This window comes from Mercenaria mercenaria, chromosome 6 (assembly GCF_021730395.1).
Source record: "Mercenaria mercenaria strain notata chromosome 6, MADL_Memer_1, whole genome shotgun sequence".
Lineage (NCBI taxonomy): Eukaryota > Metazoa > Mollusca > Bivalvia > Venerida > Veneridae > Mercenaria > Mercenaria mercenaria.
Genome location: NC_069366.1, coordinates 9,549,237 through 9,571,687, shown reverse-complemented (window position 1 = coordinate 9,571,687; position 22,451 = coordinate 9,549,237). Strand labels below are relative to the sequence as shown.

Sequence of the window (22,451 nt, the reverse complement as noted above, 5' to 3'; positions counted from 1 at the left end):
TCTAACTTGCAGGTCAGGCTTTGCGCTTAGTACTTGAATAGTGTTTACAATATAGGGCTTTACTTACTGTCTTCAGTAACTTCAGTTAAAATTAAAATATTACGAGTAGTCTTGGACCATTCATAGCTGTGTTGAATACCAAGCTGTGTGTTCCGATCACTTAGGTCAACATGGTCATTAACACTGTTAATATGAATAATAATAGTGTATAGCTGAGAATAATTCATTGCTGAAAAAGATGGCTTCCACACAAAGATTTATTATCCCTTGTTTTGCTGATGTCACGTTCTAGGTCACTGTTACTTAAAATGGAAACAGTCGTTTCGTGAAATACATAAACCAAACTTTATACTTGGGTATTCTGCTTAGAATTAGAGGTAAAGGTCTGATTGTATATGAAATTGCTTGGTGTGGGATATTGTTTCTAAATATAGAAAAAATCGTTTTTGCACAATAATATCAATTAAAAATGAGCTATTGCGACCAACCTTTGTACAAATGTCACCAATATTTATGGAAAATAATGCTTAATTGCATTTTAGGTTGATTGTACCAATATCAAGGTCATTCTTATTTTAAAAAAAAATGTAACGGCTTTAGCTCAATAACTTCAGTTAAATATGAGGTACATTTACCAAGATATTAAACTGTTTTAGCAAAATAACTTTAGTTAGGAATTTCAAACTTACCAAAAACCCGTCCATTCTAAGGGGATACCAATTCATCGAATTTGTTTGTTCGCCGTTATTACTTAGAACGTCATCATGTCAATTTGTTGACATATTTGGTGATTTTTAATGTTTTGGAGTAGTTTTTACTTGCACATGTGTTGATTACCATTCTTATTATTATATCTTTTCTCACTGGCTACTTTTGGACAAAAAAAACTTTATTTGTTTCACGGGAATAATTGTCTATCGCCATTTTTAAAGATAAATTGGAGAACAGAAAAATTATCTACTGTGCTGCAGTAAGATATTTGTTTTATACGCCCGTTTGAAAAACGGGACGTATTATGGGAACGCCCCTGGCGGTTGGGCGGGTGGGCGGCCGAGCGGCTGGGCGGGCGGCGTCCACAGACTTTGTCCGGAGCATATCTTCTTCATGCATTGAGGGATTTTGATGAAACTTGGCACAATTATTGACCATCATGAGAAGGTGTGTCATGCGCAAGAACCAGATCCCTAGGTCTAAGGTCAAGGTCACACTTAGAGGTCAAAGGATACAAGAATGAAAACTTTGTCCAGAGCATTTCTTCTTCATGCAAGAAGGAATTTTGATATAATTTGGCACCTATGTTCACCAACAGGAGACGGAATTTTATGCACAAGAACCAGGTCCCTTGGTCTAAGGTCAAGGTCACACTTAGAGGTCAAAGGTCAAATTCAAGAATGACTTTGTCCGGAGCATATCTTCTTCATGCATGGAGGGATTTTGATGTAACTTGGCACAATTGTTCACCATCATGAGACGGAGTGTACTGCTCAAGAACCAGGTCCCTGGGTTTAAGGTCAATGTCACACTTAGAGGTCAAAGGATACAAGAATGAAAACTTTGTCCGGAGCATATCTTCTTCATGCATGGAGGGATTTTGATATAACTTGGCACAAATGTTCACCCATGAGACGGAGTGTTGTGCATAAGAACCAGGTCCCTAGGTCTAAGGTTACACTAAGAGGCCGAAGGTCAGATACAAGAATGACTTTGTCCGGAGCATTTCTTCTTCATGCATGGAGGGAATTTGATGCAACTTGGCACAATTGTACACAATCATGAGACGACGTGTCATGCGCAGGTCCCTTCTTTAGAATTACTTCCCTTTGTTGTTACTATAAATAGCTTATAGTGTAACATTTTTATTACTAGTCGTAGGGAAAAGTCGAGACCACTTTTCTGTAGTACAACATGCATGTTACATCCAATTTTGAGGTGTATTTAAACCCTTCTCTTCCTGATAGGGATTTTTGTGTGGACTTAGAATTTTTTTTTTATTTCTTTATTTCCATTTTTTAAAGATTAACTCCCTTAGTTGTTACTTTAAATAACTTATATTGTAACTTTTTTATGACTGACCCTAGGGAAAAACCAAAACCACTTTTCTGCGGTAAAACATAGATGTTACTTTCAAATTTTAGATGTATTTTAAGGTATCTCTACTTGGTAAGGAGTTTTTTGTGGATTTAGAAAAACAAAAGAATTACAATAATTACTACACAACCACAGAATTAAAATTCCATTTGCAAATACAGGTGCTAGTGTAAAGAAATTTGCTATGACGGGCGTATATTGTGACATTCTGGCACTCTTGTTCCTGTCTTTAATATGTCTCTAGACAAACATTGTATCCTTTGTTTCATACTTGATTAATGTGTGTAAAATAGCACGTTTCATATTAGTAACATTTTTTTGTATTATGTTTGTCGTACAAATTTCCTTATTTAAAACATTGTAAACATTGTTAAACATTGCACGTAACTTAAATACTTTGTCAGATGTTTCTTAAATAACAGCTGTAGTACTACGTGAATTCTATTTGTCAATTATGCAAATACAGTCGTAACTGCAGTACTTGAAGGACAGGAAGCATTGTGGGTTTCTTGTATTAAATATACGAAGACCTACATGATTGCCTGATGAATGTTTTTGCTTTAAAACTTTCATTTACTCTATTCAAAAACGATGCGACGCAAATATCGCAACATCCAGAGCATAATTAGAACGCATATAATGAAAGTTTATTTGGTAAGTAAAATTAATGCTCCTTTACAGCAAATTACTTATTCTTTCTCAAATGGCCGACATAACGTTAACAGATCAGAAGTAACTCTATTCTCACAAAATAGTACATATATGTTTGTTACAATAAGGTTGTTATTATTATTATTGTCATTATTAATACTGTTATAATAATTATTATTATTATTATGTACAACGCCATTGAATATATCATTGTATAAAAATAGGCGTTTAATCAAATTATTCAGTTTCAGTTTTCAGTTTATATGTATCAATTTTCAATTTTGGCCCATTGTAAATGAATTTTAGATAAGCTTGAAAATAAAGTTGTTTAATCAGAAAAAAACAAAGTTTTGCATAGAACAGTCTTCCGTTTCGAATTCTAGATCATTTATTCATCTAAACACGTTTTTAACAGAATTGTTTGCAAATATTTTATTCTAAGCTGTTTCACCTTTCAAGTTTTATAGTGTATCCGCTCTCAAATATCTGTACTTCACAGGTGTTAGACAGTCTTACGAAATGGATACCCGTGTCATTCTCTTAAATTAAGGATAATAAAGGCACAATTTGTCTCATTTTTCCCGCATCTACAAATAGCAACATACTGCTCTATATTTTAGCCTTATCAAGTGCTATTTATGAAGCAGATTCTCACATATTTTTCTGGCATCTCCGCATTGAAAAAGAAGCTTTGTGTCAGATATTACCTACATGACATTGTATTTATATAACTGAGTAAAAAATATATATTTGCATATCAATTTACAAAATATTTAGTTTGCAACACTAATAAAAACCGCGATAACTACTTGGTAGGTCGAAAATATACGTCCGTGCTTAATATTAAGTTTGTATAATGCTTATAAAGAAAACATATATATAGTATACCTTTCCCCCGACTGTATGTGAAATGCATATTTTTAATTAGAATCATGGGAAATAGCTTAAAATCATTTTTTATTAAGAATTAGAATGTACGTATCCAGTACGTCCCGCAAAAGAAAAGTGAGTTTGGTTTTACGGCGGATCGACACAAAATGGTCATATATCGCCGAAAAAAAAAAGAAGAAAAAACAAAAGAGATAGTCAGGTATTTGTTCATGTAGCAGATCCATAATTTTTATTTATTTTTTTGCTATTTTACACAGTCAATTAAATCATGACACAAGAAGAGATATTTAATCGAATTTGTTATAAACACCAATATAAGATTGTGATTAAGTCGACAAAACATGAATACAAACTAATTACCGTACCATGTATGTGGATTTAGGTAGATAAATATACAAAACGAGAGAAATTTGTGTTCGCATATCGACCTTCCAGAAGTAAAAGCTCGTGAGTGATTCAGGTTTTTCTCACCGAAATTGTTCGTATTAATATTGTAACCTATGTATTGTAACAGTGAAAGCTTTTAAATTCTGAAAGAATCTGTTGTCATATACTTGTCGAGCTGATCATATTTAAGAAATTGCACGCCATTTTACAGTCATCAATAATAAAGGGTCGCACCTGCTTCTTACGACCTTGTTGTATCCAAAATATCACATAATATGCAATCTAATAAGGTTGTAAATGGCAGATTTCTGAAACCTTCCGAAAACTGGATCGTTGATAACAGATACGACCGTATATTTATGATTAACAAAATGTCATTTTTGGCTCACACAATTATAAATTCATGTACAATCTATGGGTCGTATGTAACAGTTACGACCTGATATTTCTGGGTAATAATCTGAGCTCTACAGTCGGTCATTTTGCCGACCTCATTCTGAATTAGAAGACTTTCCGCAAGTTGCACATATGATCAAAATATAAGAAAGTTGCTTTTGTTGACCTTATTCCGTTAGTTTTAAATACCTTTTTTTGTGCGTTTATACGGGTATATATAAACTACATTCATTGGAACTTCTGGCAAATCTGCAAATCATAGGGCGGTTCATGGATGGTTCGCAAGAGGCCCCAATGGGTTTATACTCGTATAAACGCACAAAAATGGCATTCAGTTCTTGTATTTACACTTTTACTGAAGTTTGCTACCAAAGTTTTACACTTTTACTAAAGTTTGCTACCAAAGTTTCTAAAATGGACTGGTCTATCATTCAATTTGGGCAGTACACTTTTTTATTTGAAGGGGTGTACAGACTGAATAGTGAACAGTGCAGACAATGATCCGGGCAGGCTGATCTTGTTCTGCTCTGATCGCAAAGACAACCCCACTTGACGCCAGCAGGTTAAAGGTTCAGTAAGTTTAAACCACACTTTGTTTCTACAAAATAGTTATTTAGCTGTGTGTTTAAAACTTGAAACTACACTGAAAAGAGATTGACTGAATAAAAAGACAGCTAATAGATAATGTCGTGGAAACACATTATTTCAGGAAACGCCTTAAATTTTATAGTATTGTTGTATTATAGCAGTATTATAAGAATGATTTTAACCTTTACCCTGCTAAATTTCTAAAATGGACTGGTCCATCATTCAATTTGGACAGTACCATTTACCATTTGAAGGGATGTTCACTAAAAATTTACTGACTGAAAAACGAACAGTGCAGACCATGATCAGCCTGCACGGATGTGCAGACTGATCATGGTCTGCACTAATCACAAAGGCAGAATAACTTGCCGCCAGTAGGTCACTAGATAGTGGATCGAGGACTTCTAATATAGCTGTAGAATAAATAGGTTTAAACTGAAACATATGATATACTAATATTTAAAGAAAGTAATCTTTATCATGTAGTCTAAAGTTTTTTGTATATAAAAACATAAATCTAGAGTAATAAATTCAAAAATAAACAATTAAAACGTTGTAATTTAATGAACCTTACGCTGACGACGAGTGCTTGACTTTGAAATGTTTATGGCCTTGTCTGGCATGTATATTATAGGACAATCAAAGTGTAGGAGTACCACAAGGTTTAATACTGTCAAGTAGGCAATAAAACAAATATAGTGGAACCCCTCGCCCATTGGGGAAGAAGACAACATCAGTGTAGTAATAGGTGAAAGGTCGAAACATGGTTATTTTGTGAAAGGTTGAAAACATGATCATTTCAAAGTAACGGAGTTTTATTCTCAGAACATGACATTTTGATTTATGCGGACATTTTGTAAAATAAACATCTGGGGCTGACTTAGTCATTTCATTGCATTTGACGTCACGAAATATCTGATAGTTTATTAGGTTGTATTGTTTGGCATTTGAGTTGAACCATCGACCTTCCGCTAGCCAGCTGGATTATTGAAAGATCTGGGCCCATATCACCCATGCCGAGTGAACGGCATCACGTGGTCGGTTATAGTGGTTTATGCTATTTATTTAAATTGATGAAAATAAACTATGACAATTAATTTTGGAAAGTTAAATCAATAATATACATATTAACTAAAACATACGAACAGGAAATCTGTTTAGAAATTGGTATATTTCATTTTTTAATAAAGTGGTTTCAGAATAGCCCAGCTTCTCTTCCATAACGTTTGTAGGCGTCACATGTTTCCACGAAACAGTGAACAAATCACGTTTCATTATTTATATGATATTTGTCATAATTATACTGTTTAAGAGAATTTAATCTTAATGCATATCATACAATAATACATAGGAATGTTCCCTGATTTTATTGCTTCTTTGAAAGTCAATTTTATTTGATCATTTGATTATATAGGTTATATATTGTCATTATATAAAATTTCATCAAAACTCGTACAAAAGTAAATGGTCAGGAATTTTGATAAGCTCATTGTATTTAACCCTTACCCTGCAAAATTTCTATAATGACCTTGTCCATCTTTCAATTTGGACAGTACCATTATCTGTTAAAAGAGGTGCTAACCAAAAAGATACTGACTGAATGGCGATAAATGCAGATCTTGATCAGACTGCATGGATGTGCAGGCTGATCATGGTCTACACTGGTCGCAAAGGCAGAATCAGTTGTGTCAAGCATGATAAGAGTTAATAGAACTGCTTACAGAGTATGTTCCTAGTAGACAAGGTCTGAGATCGTGAGAAAATTCTGAATATCGTTATGTTGTTTCATACAGCAAGTGCAAAACAGAAGTTTCTGTACTATTGGTCCAAACCTGTGGGATGAACTTCCGCTAACATTACGCAAAAGTGAATCACTTGAAACATTAAAATAATAATCGTAAGACACTGTATGTGTTAGTTTTAATGTTATGTGAGATTTTACATTTTATCATTAATATTTTAAGTTTTTTATGTACAACGCCATAGAATATGCCATTGTATAGAAACAGGTGTTTAACCCTTATCATGCTGGACAGGATTGATTCTGCCTGTGCGACCAGTGTAGATGGACAGGTTCATTATAGAAATTTTGCAGGGTAAGAGTTTATCAAATAAATCAGTTTCAAACTCATATTCTGCACGAGTTTCCTTGATATTTGAAAGAACATGCGCGCATGCGCTTTAGATACTACCTTTTTCTAGTCAGAATATCATTTGATTTTGATTCATTTCTATAAAACAAAATAACCTTTGCAAATTGGTAAAAAAAATCCGCAATGGTGATTTCCGTGTTCCGTACCATTTTGGGTCACGTGATTCCCCACACTGTAAAACAATCAAGCATTTATGTCGGCTAATGTTTTGCATGACATAAAATACCATTTACACTGTATATCTAGTTATAGAATTAATTTATATCAGTTTATATTTCTGACTATCGCGTACACCATTAATCATATATGTTGACTGATTTTATGAATGAAATATTTACTATAGTTCAAATATTTGAACTTGAACATATCAATAAAAGTGTTGTTACCATAGATAAACATTTTCCTGAAATAAAATTCAGATAAGTATCACGTACATTCATTCATAAATTCAAATTTATTTGCCGTTGAACGATATTGGGATTCCTTTTAGTCCGATTAAGGCAAACAAAATTATACAATATAACGTTAGACACTGTTATAACAGCGCATTAGCGCCTGGTGTATGTTATTCATTAACTCGGCATTTCGAGATATGTAACTTGAATGTTCGTGTTACATTTGTACTAAGTCGAAAGTTCGAGTTTCGTATCTCATAAATTGTGAGATACCTAGTCGAATTTGAGTTACTAACTTGAAATTTTGCGTAACGTATCTCGAACGTTGGACTTCTTACTCGAACTTCCGCGTAACTAACTACAGAGGTATACGTAAATGTATAAGTCCTAGACTAGATCACGTGCCTTGTGTTTGTAGTCCTAGAGGATCATGTAAGACGACCGGGAAGCGTTTACTCTTAACCCTTACCCTGCTAAATTTCTGTAATGAACTTGTCCATATTTCAATTTGGACGTACCATTAACTGTTAAAAGCGGTGCATACAAAAAAGATATTGACTGAATGGCGAACAGTGCAGGTCATGATCAGACTGCCTTTGACACCGGTATCATATGCATAAACAATCTCTCGAACACAGTCATTAAGTTGGTCATCAGCATCAACATCATTAATACCGATACTAGGGGAGCGGTGGTCTAGTGGTTAAGGTGTCGGCTGCTCAACCCTGGGGTGGTGGGTTCGAGCCCAACTGGGGTCACGACCATGACATCTCATATGACACCAGTACTGGTGTTTCCAGGAAGAGGACTAGAGTGTGGTTCAAATACGCTTTAAGCTTTCATCACAATCGAGCTACAATAAAATTAGTATAAATTAATACCGATGCTAATAATGATAATGTGGTGAAAATAATGCTATTCAAATTTATGTGAAACTTCAATGTATCAGAGTATAAATTAGTAATTACATCGTATTTTAAACCAAAAAAAAAAAGATTTTTTTTGTAACACAAACACGTCTTTAAGCAGGTGTGTAATAAAAATTGAAATACCTGAGAAATGTGAAAACAAATAAACCTTATATAGGAGTCGTAAATCCTTTATCCTTCCCAAAAGCAGTAGTTGTATAAATTATAAGTTCTTGCCAACTGTTGTATGTCAAGAATTTGAGTTGATTCTGCTAAATACTGCTACATGCAGAGATGACCGGTGAAGAGTCCTCGGATATGGCGATTCGGCTGCTGGTGAGTCCATAAAACATGGCGTTTAGACTGTGAGAAGTCCTCAAACATGGGATTAGACGGATGATAAGTCCATAAACAGTTCGATTAGAATGGTGTAAGTCCATAAGCATTTTGATCAGACTGGTGATAAATGCATAAACAGTTCGATTAGACTGGTGATAAGTCCATAAACAGTTCGATTAGAATGGGTAAGTCCATAAGCATTTTGATCAGATTGGTGATAAATCCATATACAGTTCGATTAGACTGGTGATAAGTCCATAAACATTTGATTAGACTGGTGATAAGTCCATAAACATGGTGATTACACTGGTGATAAGTCAACACATGGCGCTTAGACCGGTGACAATGCCTCACTCATGACGATTAGACTGGTTAAAAGTCCTCAAAATGTCGATTAGACTGGCGATATATTGTCCTCAAACACATGGCGATTAGACTGGTGGCAAGTTCTCAAGCATGACGATGACACAGTTAATAACTCCTAACGCATGATGATTTGACTGGTGATAAGTTCTAAAGCATGGTGATTAGAATAATGATAAGTCCTCAAACATGTCGATTAGACCGGTGGTAAGTCCTCAACATGGCGATAAGAATGATGAGAAGTCCTCAAGCTTGATGAGTAGACTAATGATAAGTCCTCAAAGATGGCGACTAGACTGGTGGTAAGTCCTCAAACATTGCGATTAGACTGGTTGTAAGTCCTCAAACATGGCAATTAGACTGGTGGTAAGTCCTGAAACCCCGCGAATAAACTTGTGATAAATTCTCAAACATAGCGATTGAACTGGTGATAAGTCCTAAACCATGATAAATAGACTAATGATAAGACATCAGACATGGTGACTAGACTGGTGATAAATCCTCATACATGGCAATAAGTCCTCAAGCATGGCGACTATACTATAGGTAAGTCCTCAATCATGGCGATTAGACGGGCAATAACTCCTCCAACATGACGATAAGACTGGCGATAAGTCCTCAAGCATAATGATTAGACTGGTGATATCTTCCAAAGCATGAGTATTAGACTTGTGATAAATCCTCAGACATGGCAATTAGTCAGGTGATAAGTCCTCAGTCGAGGCGATTAGACTGGTGATAAGTCCTCACACATGGCGATTAAACTGATGGTAAATCCACAAGCAAATCCACATGCATGATGATTAGACAAGTGATAAGTCCCCGAGCATGGTGACTTGACTAGTGATTAAGTCCTGACCCATGATGATTAGACTATGGTAATTCCTCAGACATGGCAGTTGTACTGGTGAAAAGTTCTCAAGCATGGCGATAAGACTGATGAAAAGTCCTCGTACATTGCGATTAGAGAAGTGATAAGTCCTCAAGCTTGGTGGCTTGACTGGTGATAAGTCCTCCAACATAACGTTTACAGCTTACAGCTTCCTACTCAATCCTCTATGCTTATATATTTGTTAAATTGTAATATTTGCAATTATGTACATAGACTGGTGATTTATAAGTCCTCAGATTGGCGACTAGATTGGTGATAAGTCCTCAAACATGGCGATTAGACTGGTGAAAAGTCCTCACACATTGCGATTAGACTGGTGCTAAGTCCTCAAACATGGCGATTAGTCTGTTAATAAATCTCCAAGCATGGCAATTTGACTGGTGATAAGTCCCGAAGCATAGTGATTTGACTGGGCATAAGACCCCAACATGTTGACCTGACTTGTGATAAGTCCCTAAGCATGATAACTAGACTGGTGATAATTCCCCCTTCGTGGACAAGTCTCTAATCATTCTTACTAGAAAGTCTGACTTGTGATAGTCCCTAAGCATAATAAAAGGTAATCATACCATGACTTTCACTAGTTTGTAAACCCGCTGTGTTTTATGTATTATATTAAGAAAATTTATGTTACCAGGAGTGTACAGCAATTACAAAATAGTAAGCTTATAATTCGTTGAGATTTAAAAAAAAATCTACATATAATGCTACTTCGGCATTCTCCGGTTGTTACGAAAACGTCCGAGAGATGCCGAAATCGTAAACGGATAATACGAATTCTCACGGAAGTTGCTTAATGTCAGTACAGGTCTGCTATCTTAAGAGAAAAAAACAAGCATGTTAAGGTAAGGAAACTTGAAAAAAAAGGTCGGTATATCTTACAGTAAAATCATCACTTGTCTCTAACCAATGTGGGTTCGAGCCTCGCTCGGGGCGTTGAACACTTCATATGAGGCAGACATCCAGCTGGCTTACCCGCCCGTGATGAAATAATGCACGGAGGGGCACCTGGGGTCTTCCTCCAACATCAAAGCTGGAAAGTCACCATATGACCTATAATTGTGACAGTGCGACGTTAAATCCAACAATAAATAAATAAATAAATAAATATCTAATCACGATTATTAAGCAAATATTTACCAGAACATCAACCCTATAAGTAACAATAAATGTGCCCTGCATATATCAATCAATTTCGTGTGAAAAAACGCTTTATTCAATGTCGGAAAAATGCTTTTACACAAGTGACGCGTGGGTGAAAAAAAAACGGAGTCATTTTTAAGAATTCAATATACGTCGTTTATAGCATCTATCAATTTAGTATTTTTGTTCGTCAATATATAAATCAACGTAATTAACGATGTTATAAAAGTCGAACATTAAACTCTTGTAATGTGTTTCCTCGAGTCGATAGAGGTAAATAAAGATTCGTCATTGAAAGTCTATTTGTTGATTGATGACTTTTTTGTAAACAATATTGTTGAAATACGTGAAAGGTGGGCCAAAGTGTTTACATTTCTTATCTTTTATTTGATATGATATATGAGAATAAATATTTACAGCTCTGTAAAAGACTTATCTATAAATTGCACCCGTCAAACTCTAGCTTCTACTGATGACGTCACGTGATGATTAAAAGAAGATTTTTATAGGCAGGTGAAAAATTTAGTTATTCCGATGATGGTGCTGTTCCTCAAAACATTTGAATAATTTTATAATTTATTGCATAACGGAAAAGGAAATAAATATTACAGTATAAACATCATACTAAAGCTAACGTAATAGATGAATACATGCATTAACAGTCATTTTACTATATCACAAGAGTTGTATACTAACTTAAAACTGTTTAATAGGATTCATTCCTTAATCTTGAATTGTGAGACACGGGACGACATTGTAAGTGGTGATCGGTTAATTAACCCCCTTTAAAACCGTTTAAGTTTGAGTTTTAAGGTTCCTCTTTTACCTTATGATTTATCTTTAGTAAACCGCGCTTAATTTAAAAATCAAAGTCAGTTACAATACTCTAATTCATAAAAAAGTTAAACTTGACGACACCTACAAGGTTACAGAAAAGATAAAATGTATCATCAAAAGGCATTATTTTTTGCGGTGTGTGGGGAGGGAGGGGGTGTAAATTCAGATCAGCCCCTTAATGTGAAATCGCAACAAGTCCGTCAAGTAGGTACGGTCTCACTTTGCGTTGATCAATAAAAATGGGATCTTAACCGTTGCATAGAATTATCACGAGAATGAGGACCAGCAAAAGGGGAAAAAAGTTGACATGTGCTAATTTCTAGGTGAAGTTACAAAAAAACAAGTGCTGACATATCTCAAAACCTAGGTAAAAAAACAGAGGCAACGTGTTGGCACACTTCTCAATATATATTTGCTTACTCGGTTATATGAGTATACAGATACTTGTAGTACTGTTGATACGTGACAGAAATAATGTACCTTTCACAAATTTCATAAATTGTAATGCTATAATAATAATAATTCATTTCGGCATAATTATATGCAATATTCCATGGTATATCACAAACATTAAGTAAAAACAGTAATCACGAAGAACAACGTTTAACCCTTACCCTGCTAAATTTCTATAATGAACTTGTCCATCTTTCAATTTGGACAGTACCATTAACTGTTAAAAGGGGTGCTTACCAAACAAATACTGACTGAATGGCAAACAGTGCAGATCATGATCAGACTGCACGGATCGTAAAGGTCGCAAAGGCAGAATCAATCGTGTCCAGCATGATAAGGGTTAAAATCAACACAAATTATTGTTGGTCAAATAAATGGTCAAACGCACTCATACCAAGGATAACAGAAAAAAGAAGTATCCTCTAATTTTTATTATGGTCCTATTTTAATAAGTGATTGACATGAAGAGGCTCTGTTTCTTGATGAGACAGAAATACTAGATGGTCTACATAACACCAAACAAGTAGAGTTTCACCTGTGTTTTGAATGTTCATGTATTTAGCCTGGTTATGTTCCTGAGACATGTTCCAAAGGTTTCATCCTACCATAAGAAAGGGACTTCTTGCTAAAGGATCCAACTTTGGGGACAGCAAAACATCCATCATTACTAAATCTTGCTTGTGTTGTACGAGTGTACATGAGTCTTGAGAAACAAGTGTTCTGGTTCAAAGATATTGATTCATGCAGCCGTTATTCCTTAAAACTGTCTCCGACAAAATACAGCTGATATGTTCCTCTTCAAATGAATAAAACTTACATTCTATAACCTTAGGACGGCCAGCACATATTTATGCAATCTCGCCAGGCATATGTATGTTTTTGACAACACAGAAAATGACGGCACTCGACCTTCGTAAATAAAATGAAAGTACAAATGCTAAACTTGAAAACGAAAGCTGCATTTTGATTCGTAGATAGTCAGGGGTCACGCGCAGGGGTCACCCCGTCTAAATGTATGCGCGTGGACTTCTTTTTTTTCCTTTCTTTTTTTGCTATTGGGGAGCCAATTTTCAGCACTTTATTACGAATTGAAATTACCTGGGCTTTAGTACAGCATGTCAGCTTTTAATCTATGAAAAAATATTTGAGCTCTGGATAAACAGAAATCCCACAGGGGTCCCTAACGAACCAAGGGTACATTGATAATTTTGGAACTTCATCAAGTCGCTCAAAATGTCATTTTTGATGTTGTCTGAGAGTGTCAGTATATGCCTCAGATGTAAGATATAACCGTATTTGAGAGCTGCAGACCTAGACATTTCAGAAGTATTTTCAAAATAAGTTTCGTGTAATAAATATTGTTTCTACGGAAGCGTGAAAGGGCCATCAGAGGCTAATACGTTTTAGTACGTTAAGGCTGAGGAAAGGATATGTAGCATTTTATATCACTGCCAAGGATTTGTACATCGGAAGTATTAGTTAGAACTCTGGGTGTGGCGTTAACGTTTCTTTAGCATATAGTGATTTTTATCATTTTGTAAAAGGCCAGGCAGAAATTGCGCATTGAAAATATATACCGGTTCAGAAACGTATATGTTGTTTTTTTTTCAAATCTGAATCGCAAACATCCATTCTTTACTAAATGTTATTTGTATCTGCTAAATTTAACGAGATTTTGTTAATTTTAAAACTAAAAAAGCAAACTCTACAATACTTTATAGTACACTACCGGTATAACTTAATATGTCACTTGGGTTATTATATGCTTTGACAATTATGTATGGTAATAAAATACTCTGTCTACTTTCATTTTAGGCATTTACATGATAATTAGAAAAAAGAAGGTATAAGCTGTCACCAAATCGTAACAATTGTGGTATTTTAACAAGATATATGCGACAATACACAAAACATGATCTATTCAAGTAGAGTTACATCAAACTAAAGCAATTTAATTGCCGCTAATTAGTTAGTCCACATTAATCATTGGCTAATTAATAATGGTGTCGCCATTCAGTTTTTGGTATGAAAATACATTTTAGCTTCTAATAAGAAATAGTTTATGAAAAAAGAAAAATCACAGTTGGGGCATTCGTGCATTAAGATACCATCAGCCGAAATTATTTTAATCTAAATAATCAGTGAGGCCCAAACTCTGCACATGTAGTTGATTTTTCAGCTGAATAATCAAGAACAGTTTGTAATCTTTCTATTAGGTATGCATAATACTTTAAGATTTCGTTTTCGTACGATATTGATGCTATTTTGGGTGATGGTTTTCACATGGAAGGTGTCCCGAGGATAAATGTATACGCGAATACATGGGTATGAGGGCACGTGGCAGGTGCACAATTTCAAAGTTAGAGAGTGAACTTGATTTTACGGCGAATCGACAATATCAAAAATTGTGTAGTTACGCCCCCTATAAAAGTTAATTCTGTTTTTGTGTTTCACCAAAGTACTGACAGGATTTACAACATACACTTGCAAAAATCAAAATTGTGAATTACGGGAGACGTTTGAAGATTAACTAAACACAATATAGCACTCTCGGTCTCTCTACAGTCATAAATTGTGAGTGTTTATCTTATCTGATAAAACTATAAGACTGATCATGAATGGAACTTGCTTGACTGAATGACTCAATGCTGACACTATTATTATTTCGGCATTGCCACATACAACCGTAAACATTACATGTCATTCACTTATTTACGTTGACTACATTCTAGAAAAGTGGGCAAATTATTACGTTTACTGCCAAAATCTTGCATCTACAAGTTTCCAGTCAAAAAGTGGAATTTGCGAAGACTGTTCGGTGTCAATGTGGCATTATTTTTAAGGGTCATTTTAAAATTTCTGTTATGTTATCGACTTAATTCTCCGCTACCGCTTGAACTTGACTTTAACTTACTGATAATTGCATACTTTACAAGATTGTTATCATGTTTTTGGGTGGTTTTTTGGGTTTTTTTTTAATCAATACACAAATTAATGTAGATGGACCCCCTTTATCCAGCCTCCACCACGAAGAGCTAATTCAACGTTGTGTGCTGGTTTCGTAAAGTTAAGTAGCAAAACAAAACACATGTAGATGTTCAAAAGGAAAATGATGTAAACCGTCAGTATGAGATCTGTCATTCATATGGGATATGTAAACAAAATGTCTTACACTCATTGACTCTCTGTTGTTGTTTTTTTCATGGACATATCACTCTGTATAGTATACTTTATTTGCATACTTTCGCAATAATGAGACTAATCAGTTATGTATGCAGTTACGCTTCAGTCATAGCAGTTTCTGTCCTTGAACTTGCATATATACTGGTCTCAATCCCGTACATTATTATTTAAAGGGACTCACCCACACATTTTAGCCGAAATATTCTTTTCTCTCAAAAATCCGTAAAAAGTGAATACTCTGAAAGTGACTAGTGATACAAACTTACTGACATATGAATTTTGCAAATACCCTTTTAAATAACCAAAATTATTGTGCAGAAGGTAGTAAATAGTTGCAATGCTTTTGAAATAATGCAGAAAGTTTACATCCTTTTTGCATTGTTATCAATATCTAACTCTTATTTTTACTCACGATATCGTTTTTCAGTGTCACATATACATTCTATGCCAAACTTGATGAAATTAACATGTTGAAAAAGTTCACCCAATCTGTGGGCGAGTAGCTTTAAATACTCACAAGTATTTGTTATAAAATCAACATATGCATGAAGAAACCAAAGTAAGTATTGTTACAACTGTCTGTGCGAGGGATGTATGCACACACATGCTTCACTGTCTTAGTCATGCCCGAAAGCTGCAGAACTAGGCTACTAGAAGCAAAGGTCGTAGAGATAGAGCAATAAACTAAATATAAACTATAAAAACAAACAAATAAACAGGTATTAAAGAGCCTTAAATGACATTCACAATATTACTTTTATTTTGGTATGAACTTTTCGTAATAACGTTTTTAATAAAGTCTTATTCCGTAAGATAAACGATGAAATGCAGTCACGTGCAGAGTAAATCTTGTAACAAACAAAAATGTTGCTTTTTCATTAAAAAGCACTTACTTAACTGGGAAAAAGAAAAATGAACAGTACATGAAGTTAGGCGCTGTGTGGGTATCACATTTGTTTCATTTTCATTACAAACAAAGTTATTGGATCTCCGTGTGTGGCTTCCAAGACCTTTGCCCATCAATTTTTCCATTCCGTTGTCATTTACGACCAATTTTCTTTCTAGGCGTTATGATCCCTAATTGATAACATTAAACATAAAATCAAAATAAACTCAACGGAAGTGTTGTTAACAAGAAATAAAATAAAATTTTCAAAACAATTTTAAAATCAAAAAGCAACTTTATTTCTATTAGCATCCCATTCTATTCCATGTGAATGAATATATGACCTAACTAATAAAAATTTGGAAGACATGACTGTGCATTATTTGAATATAGCTACATACAGGAACACCTCAATTTTTTGTTGGGGTTGGATGTAATTTAAGGTATAAGCGCTCTAAATATTATTAAGTATAAAGTGCGCTGCAGTACAAACCAGGGCACTGAATGACATTAATCTAAATTTTCTTGATGACCTTCTCTATTGGGTGTGGAAAGCTTTACTTTATCAAATTGAAAATTCACAACGTGACATATGATATTTTGTTTTCACCTATCAAGGAAGTAAACTTTCTAAATAGTTAAATCATTTATGTTCGAAACAGCCGTATTTTGTATAACTGACTTTACCCAATGTTACAAATACTCAACATTAATGAAAAACACAAATTCTTCACATACACTTTCTTCACAAGTATTAAATTAGTGACATGTTTACGGCAAATTGATACTTTGTGTCAAGATGTTGTGTCTAATGAATATTGTGACATTTTTCTTCACATTTGTGTCAATATTCTCTCTGTTTAGTATTCATTGTAAATTCTAAATTTTCTAACTTTGTTACGGGAGCCCGTGTTTATCTACGCCTAATACTCGTATTGACGTTTTCGGTGACGATATATTTCAAAATTTCACAGAAGCAAACGAATATCCTCTATTTCATGACGACAGATTTTCGTGATTTTTTTCTGTGATACGAGAAATTTACAATTTCAGCAATGCAGATTAACTATAGTTAGGAATTTAAAACTCAGAGTTTAGAGTGATCACATTTTTTGTTGACAAATTTACAATAAAAAAACGTAAAATCTAGACATAATTTTGACTGCTGACGTATATTAATATCAGCTTTTCTCAACGTTGATATACTAATGACGGCAGCACTAAGTCTTTGGAATTTAAAATGGGCAGATTAAAATTCCAACTCTTTGTGAAACCACGTATCCTGTTTTACTTGTACCCCCTCGTGCTGACTTTTACCAACTTTTTTTGTCAATTTAATTTAATGAGACGATAAAGTTATTTTCTTTCAAATTATCCCAATTTCGCAGCGATTGTAGAGTAAAACACGAGACCCACAGCACATAATTTGCTGATTATTTTATAGGCTAATTTAGTTCATTCATTCACTGCGGAATTATATATATCGAGTACTGTAAAAGTTTACTGTCACCCTTGTGCCATGAACTTAAGGTCAACAGTTTTGTTTTTCAAATGATTATTTCAATTATTATTTACTTTTGTACAACAATATTGTCTTGTTGCCAATGAAATGCAACCTTTTGTAAACATTTGAAAGCGTTTCGTATCTGAACAACTTGAATTACCACTTGCCAAATACAATTCACTACATTTTCAATTGTTAATTTCCAACTTAACCTTAAGTGTAAGAAATATTAGATAGCGCCGATGGGCCAACAATTATTGCATTCATAAAATATCTTTGATAGTTCTGCACTTGTACTTAATAAACCGCAGACGACACTTAAACCTGTCAGTAAATTGGATAATTCCAGTATTTCAAAGTCATTATCTAGCGCTTTTATACACCTATATCTCTTACATATGTCAAATAAAATTTGCATCACCATATTATTGCACTGTTACGAACTGTCATATTTTATTATATGAAAATGAAAAATGAATTAGCCTAAAATTTATAAACTGATGTACTCGTATAAGATAGTATCTTGCTACTTTTTATATGGTAGCTGATTTCTGCCATGTTGAGTTGTCGAATCAGCGGGGCGAAGGAGACTACAATACGACAGCTGGTCAACGCGATACAGAATATGTCGTTCTGTCGTGCTGCCGTGTCGGCGGGACGAAAACACGATATTGCCACAGTTCGATAAATTTAGGTAAATTTTAATACCCGACATCGCGAAAATTCGAAAATTATGTGGAATATTTTTCGGATAGAATATGACATTCAGCATTATGTTTTATTATTATATTTAAGTGAGGGTGTATTGCTTGCAATCATATTAATAATTCCGCAGAAAAGGCGGCACCGACCAAAAGCTCACAAAACAAAAGATACATTATTTGTTTTCAATATATTGCAAGTACCTAATCTGTCAATTATAAACCCATTTGTTTCATTTCAGTAAACTTCATGTGCCAAGAAACAGCCGCAACTCCCAAGCATTTCATGACTGCCCCACCCAATGGCCGCAGTTTAACTAATTACCTACTCACCATTGTTGCCTTTTTTCACGCTGTGATATGTTGGGCAACTGTTTACAGAAATTAATGTTCAGTCATGCTAATGTACAACTTAATAATACATGATTTTCAATTATATACTTCATACATACTATTTAACGAAATAAATGTGATACTTGTAACACGTGCATTAAATCGCAAAATACAAGACATAAATCAGACCCTAGCGTTGTAGTGAAGACATAAATCAGACCCTGTTGAAGTGAAGAAATCTATTACACTAGTGCTCTTCTATAAAAATCCTACAAAGATATTTCGAGATTTTCATTACTGTTGACTGACTTTTGTGCTTAATAGCAATGATGTGCTTGAGAAATATGTTTTGGTTGTACCCGTTTATTTTTAACATATCAGTAGATATGATATTCATTTTCAACTGCATACATATTACAATATTTACAAATTATGTTGCGTCTTTCAACGCCATGGTAACGTTCTGTCTCAGTATATAAGTAGTATATAAATATTGATTGCTTAATCATGGCCTCGGGTTCGAAAACTGATCCGAATTATAACTGAGTATGATAGCTGAGTCATGTCATTAATGGTGAAATACCAATGTTGCATAAATTTGTTTTTGTGACAAAGAAGGAAAAAGAATATATAAAAAGACTTTTTCCATATCTCGATCAAACCAAAACCGTCAAAAGATTACCTATATTTGTTCATTAGTAAATTTCACTTTGGAATAATACTTTTGAAAGGTCTTTTCTTGTGCATTCATGAATAACATATTTTCGAGAAAGCAAAATAAGGAACACATTCGTTAATGAAATCTTTCTCTCCAGCAAAAAGAGACAGACATTGATCGTTGAGGACTCAGCAACGTTTGTTTAACGGAATTTCAGTTAGATAACGTCGAATAACCTTACAAGACAGTGTTCCGGGATTCTAAACCAGTACTAACCAGTTCTTCTCAAGATACTGCCAACTTATCCAATTTACAACATTTCTCGGGTCTGAGATTGGGGATTGATGATTTCAGACACAATGCATCCTACTATCAAACGAACATACGTCTTGCCCGGGAATAAAACCCACGGTCCCACAATTCTTAGCACTATTGAGGGGGACGGCTTATATGAGCCACGCCATGAGAAAACCAACATAGTGGCTTTGCGACCAGCATGGATCCAGACCAGCCTGTGCATCCTTGCAGTCTGGTCAGGATCCATGATGTTCACTAAAGTTTCTCTAATTGCAGTAGGCTATAAAAGCGAACAGCATGGATCCTGACCAGACTGCGCGGATGCGCAGGCTGGTCTGGATCCATGCTGGTCGCAAAGCCACTATGTTGGTTTTCCCATGGCGCGGCTTATATATAAGTAGTCGATTTTTGCGAAGTTTCCAGCCGTAGAAATGACGTATAACTGATTGAAAAGAAGCAAATCCCAATATTATCATTTTTATTATCATAATTATCAAGTATGACGTTGTTTTTCAACTTGTTGGTCAAAATTGTAGTATTTTCAGAGCACGCGTTTGTTACAAATGTTATTTTTATGATATACAGTCCATCCTTTATATTTGTAAATAGCCAAAGTATATTATATATGCTGATATGCCAACGAATCTGAAACTGAAACTGTTATCAAAATACACTGTTATGTACTCTGATTTGAAAACAAAAAATCGACGCTTATACCTGAAGGGCTAGGGTCCGAACTCACGACCTCTGGCCCCGTGTTCACAAAACATTTTCAGTCTCAGTTGAGTTTGATAATGAAACTTTATTTGTTATTTATATCTAAATAGCATGTTTAAAACTAAATTTGAAGTTAATAACTATTTCCAAGTGACTATTCAGTATTGATGGTCAGTCACTGTTGGAATTTAACCGTGCAGTTTAATTGATATCAAAATTTCGAACGAGACCGAAAAATGTTTTGTGAACACGGGGCCTGGTTTCGTTGTCCAGCATCAAACAAATAGACCAACGAATCCGCTCTCAGTAAGTCGATTCCCTAAAAGACATTTGAGTATTGTATGTCTTTTGGTGAATACTTGAAACAAATATTAACAAGTGATACTCCAGACAACAGAGGGCACAAGAGTGATAAAGATGTTTCTACATTTTTTTCCCTTTTTTGTCTTACTCTTAGTATTTCATTTATCCTGACTGCAGGTATCAGTCTAGTACAAACTTCGTTAGAGAGATGGTTGGCTCTTATGGCTACTAAATTACCATTAGATAATTTGGTACATCATGCTTGTGGCCAGGTGTTATGATAATTTGTTTACCTGACGGTTTTTATTGGTGATGACTGAAGAATTTTCCCATCAAGAGTAAACCATTTTACAAGATTGGAACTTTCAGTGCGACAACTCGGATATTTATAATAATATTAAATACATTTATTTGGTTTAAGTACTGATTAAAAGAATGTTTCAGTATAAAAAAAAAAAAAAAAAAAAAAAAATAAAAAAATATATATATATATATATATATATATATACAGGAAATATGCGTAGAAGTATTTCCACGAGTGGCGCAGATATAAGCAGATAATATTGGACAGTGAATTATAAAAAAAATAATAATAAAAGACCGTGTCGCAAACATTTATTGACATACACTGGATGTACGCACGCATTGCTCAAGTATTAACGTCTAATGGCCCCTTTTCGCTTCCGTAGAATCAACAATTCTGAAATGTCTAGGTCTGCAGCTCTCAAATACGGAAATATCTGACATCCGAGGCATATACTGACACTAAGACAACATCAAAACGGACCTTTTGAACGATCTGACGAAGTTCCAAAAATCTCCATAATTATACCCTTGCTGCGTTCTGGAACAACTGATACGTATTAGACCTTCCAGCTGCGTTGTAGGATTTGTGTTTTTTCTAATGCAAATATTTTTTCGTAGATGAAAATCTGGCATGCAGTGGTGCTAAAGCACAAGTATTTTCAAAGCGTAAGAAAGTGCTGAAAATCGACTCTATCTGCGCGTGGACCTTGACTATAGACCAAATACAAATGCGACTTTCGTTTTCAAGCCTAGCCTGTGTCATTTCCTTACTTCCGTGAAAAGCTGAAGGTCGTCTGACGTAACTTTCTGTGTTGTCAAAAACATACGTATGCCTCGCGAGATTGTATAAAAAATGTGCTGGCCGTCCTAAGGAAAAACATGCCGGCTTGGGTTTAATCTAGGTCTGTCAGCGCGTGTATTTTTTTCGTTCTAGAGACAAGAGAGGTAACCATGATACCGAATATTTCAATGACTGTATGGTTTATTGATCTTGTTTTCGTTATAAAACACGCAAAAGGCGAGTTTGAACAGAAAACCAACTTAGGGGGAAAGATTAAAGATGCATAAACATTGTCGAT

The 22,451-nt window shown here is 34.7% G+C and overlaps 1 protein-coding gene across 1 annotated transcript in view; it reads left to right on the top strand.

Annotated features, from left to right (window-relative positions):
• The first annotated feature begins 9,348 nt into the window (after nt 1-9,348).
• Nucleotides 9,349-22,451, top strand: part of LOC123550683 (uncharacterized) — a 29,575-nt gene continuing 16,472 nt past the window's right edge. Inside the window, exon 1 of the mRNA XM_045339111.2 lies at nt 9,349-9,461. Coding sequence (XP_045195046.2) covers nt 9,349-9,461 — 113 coding nt within the window. The remainder of the gene's footprint in view (nt 9,462-22,451) is intronic.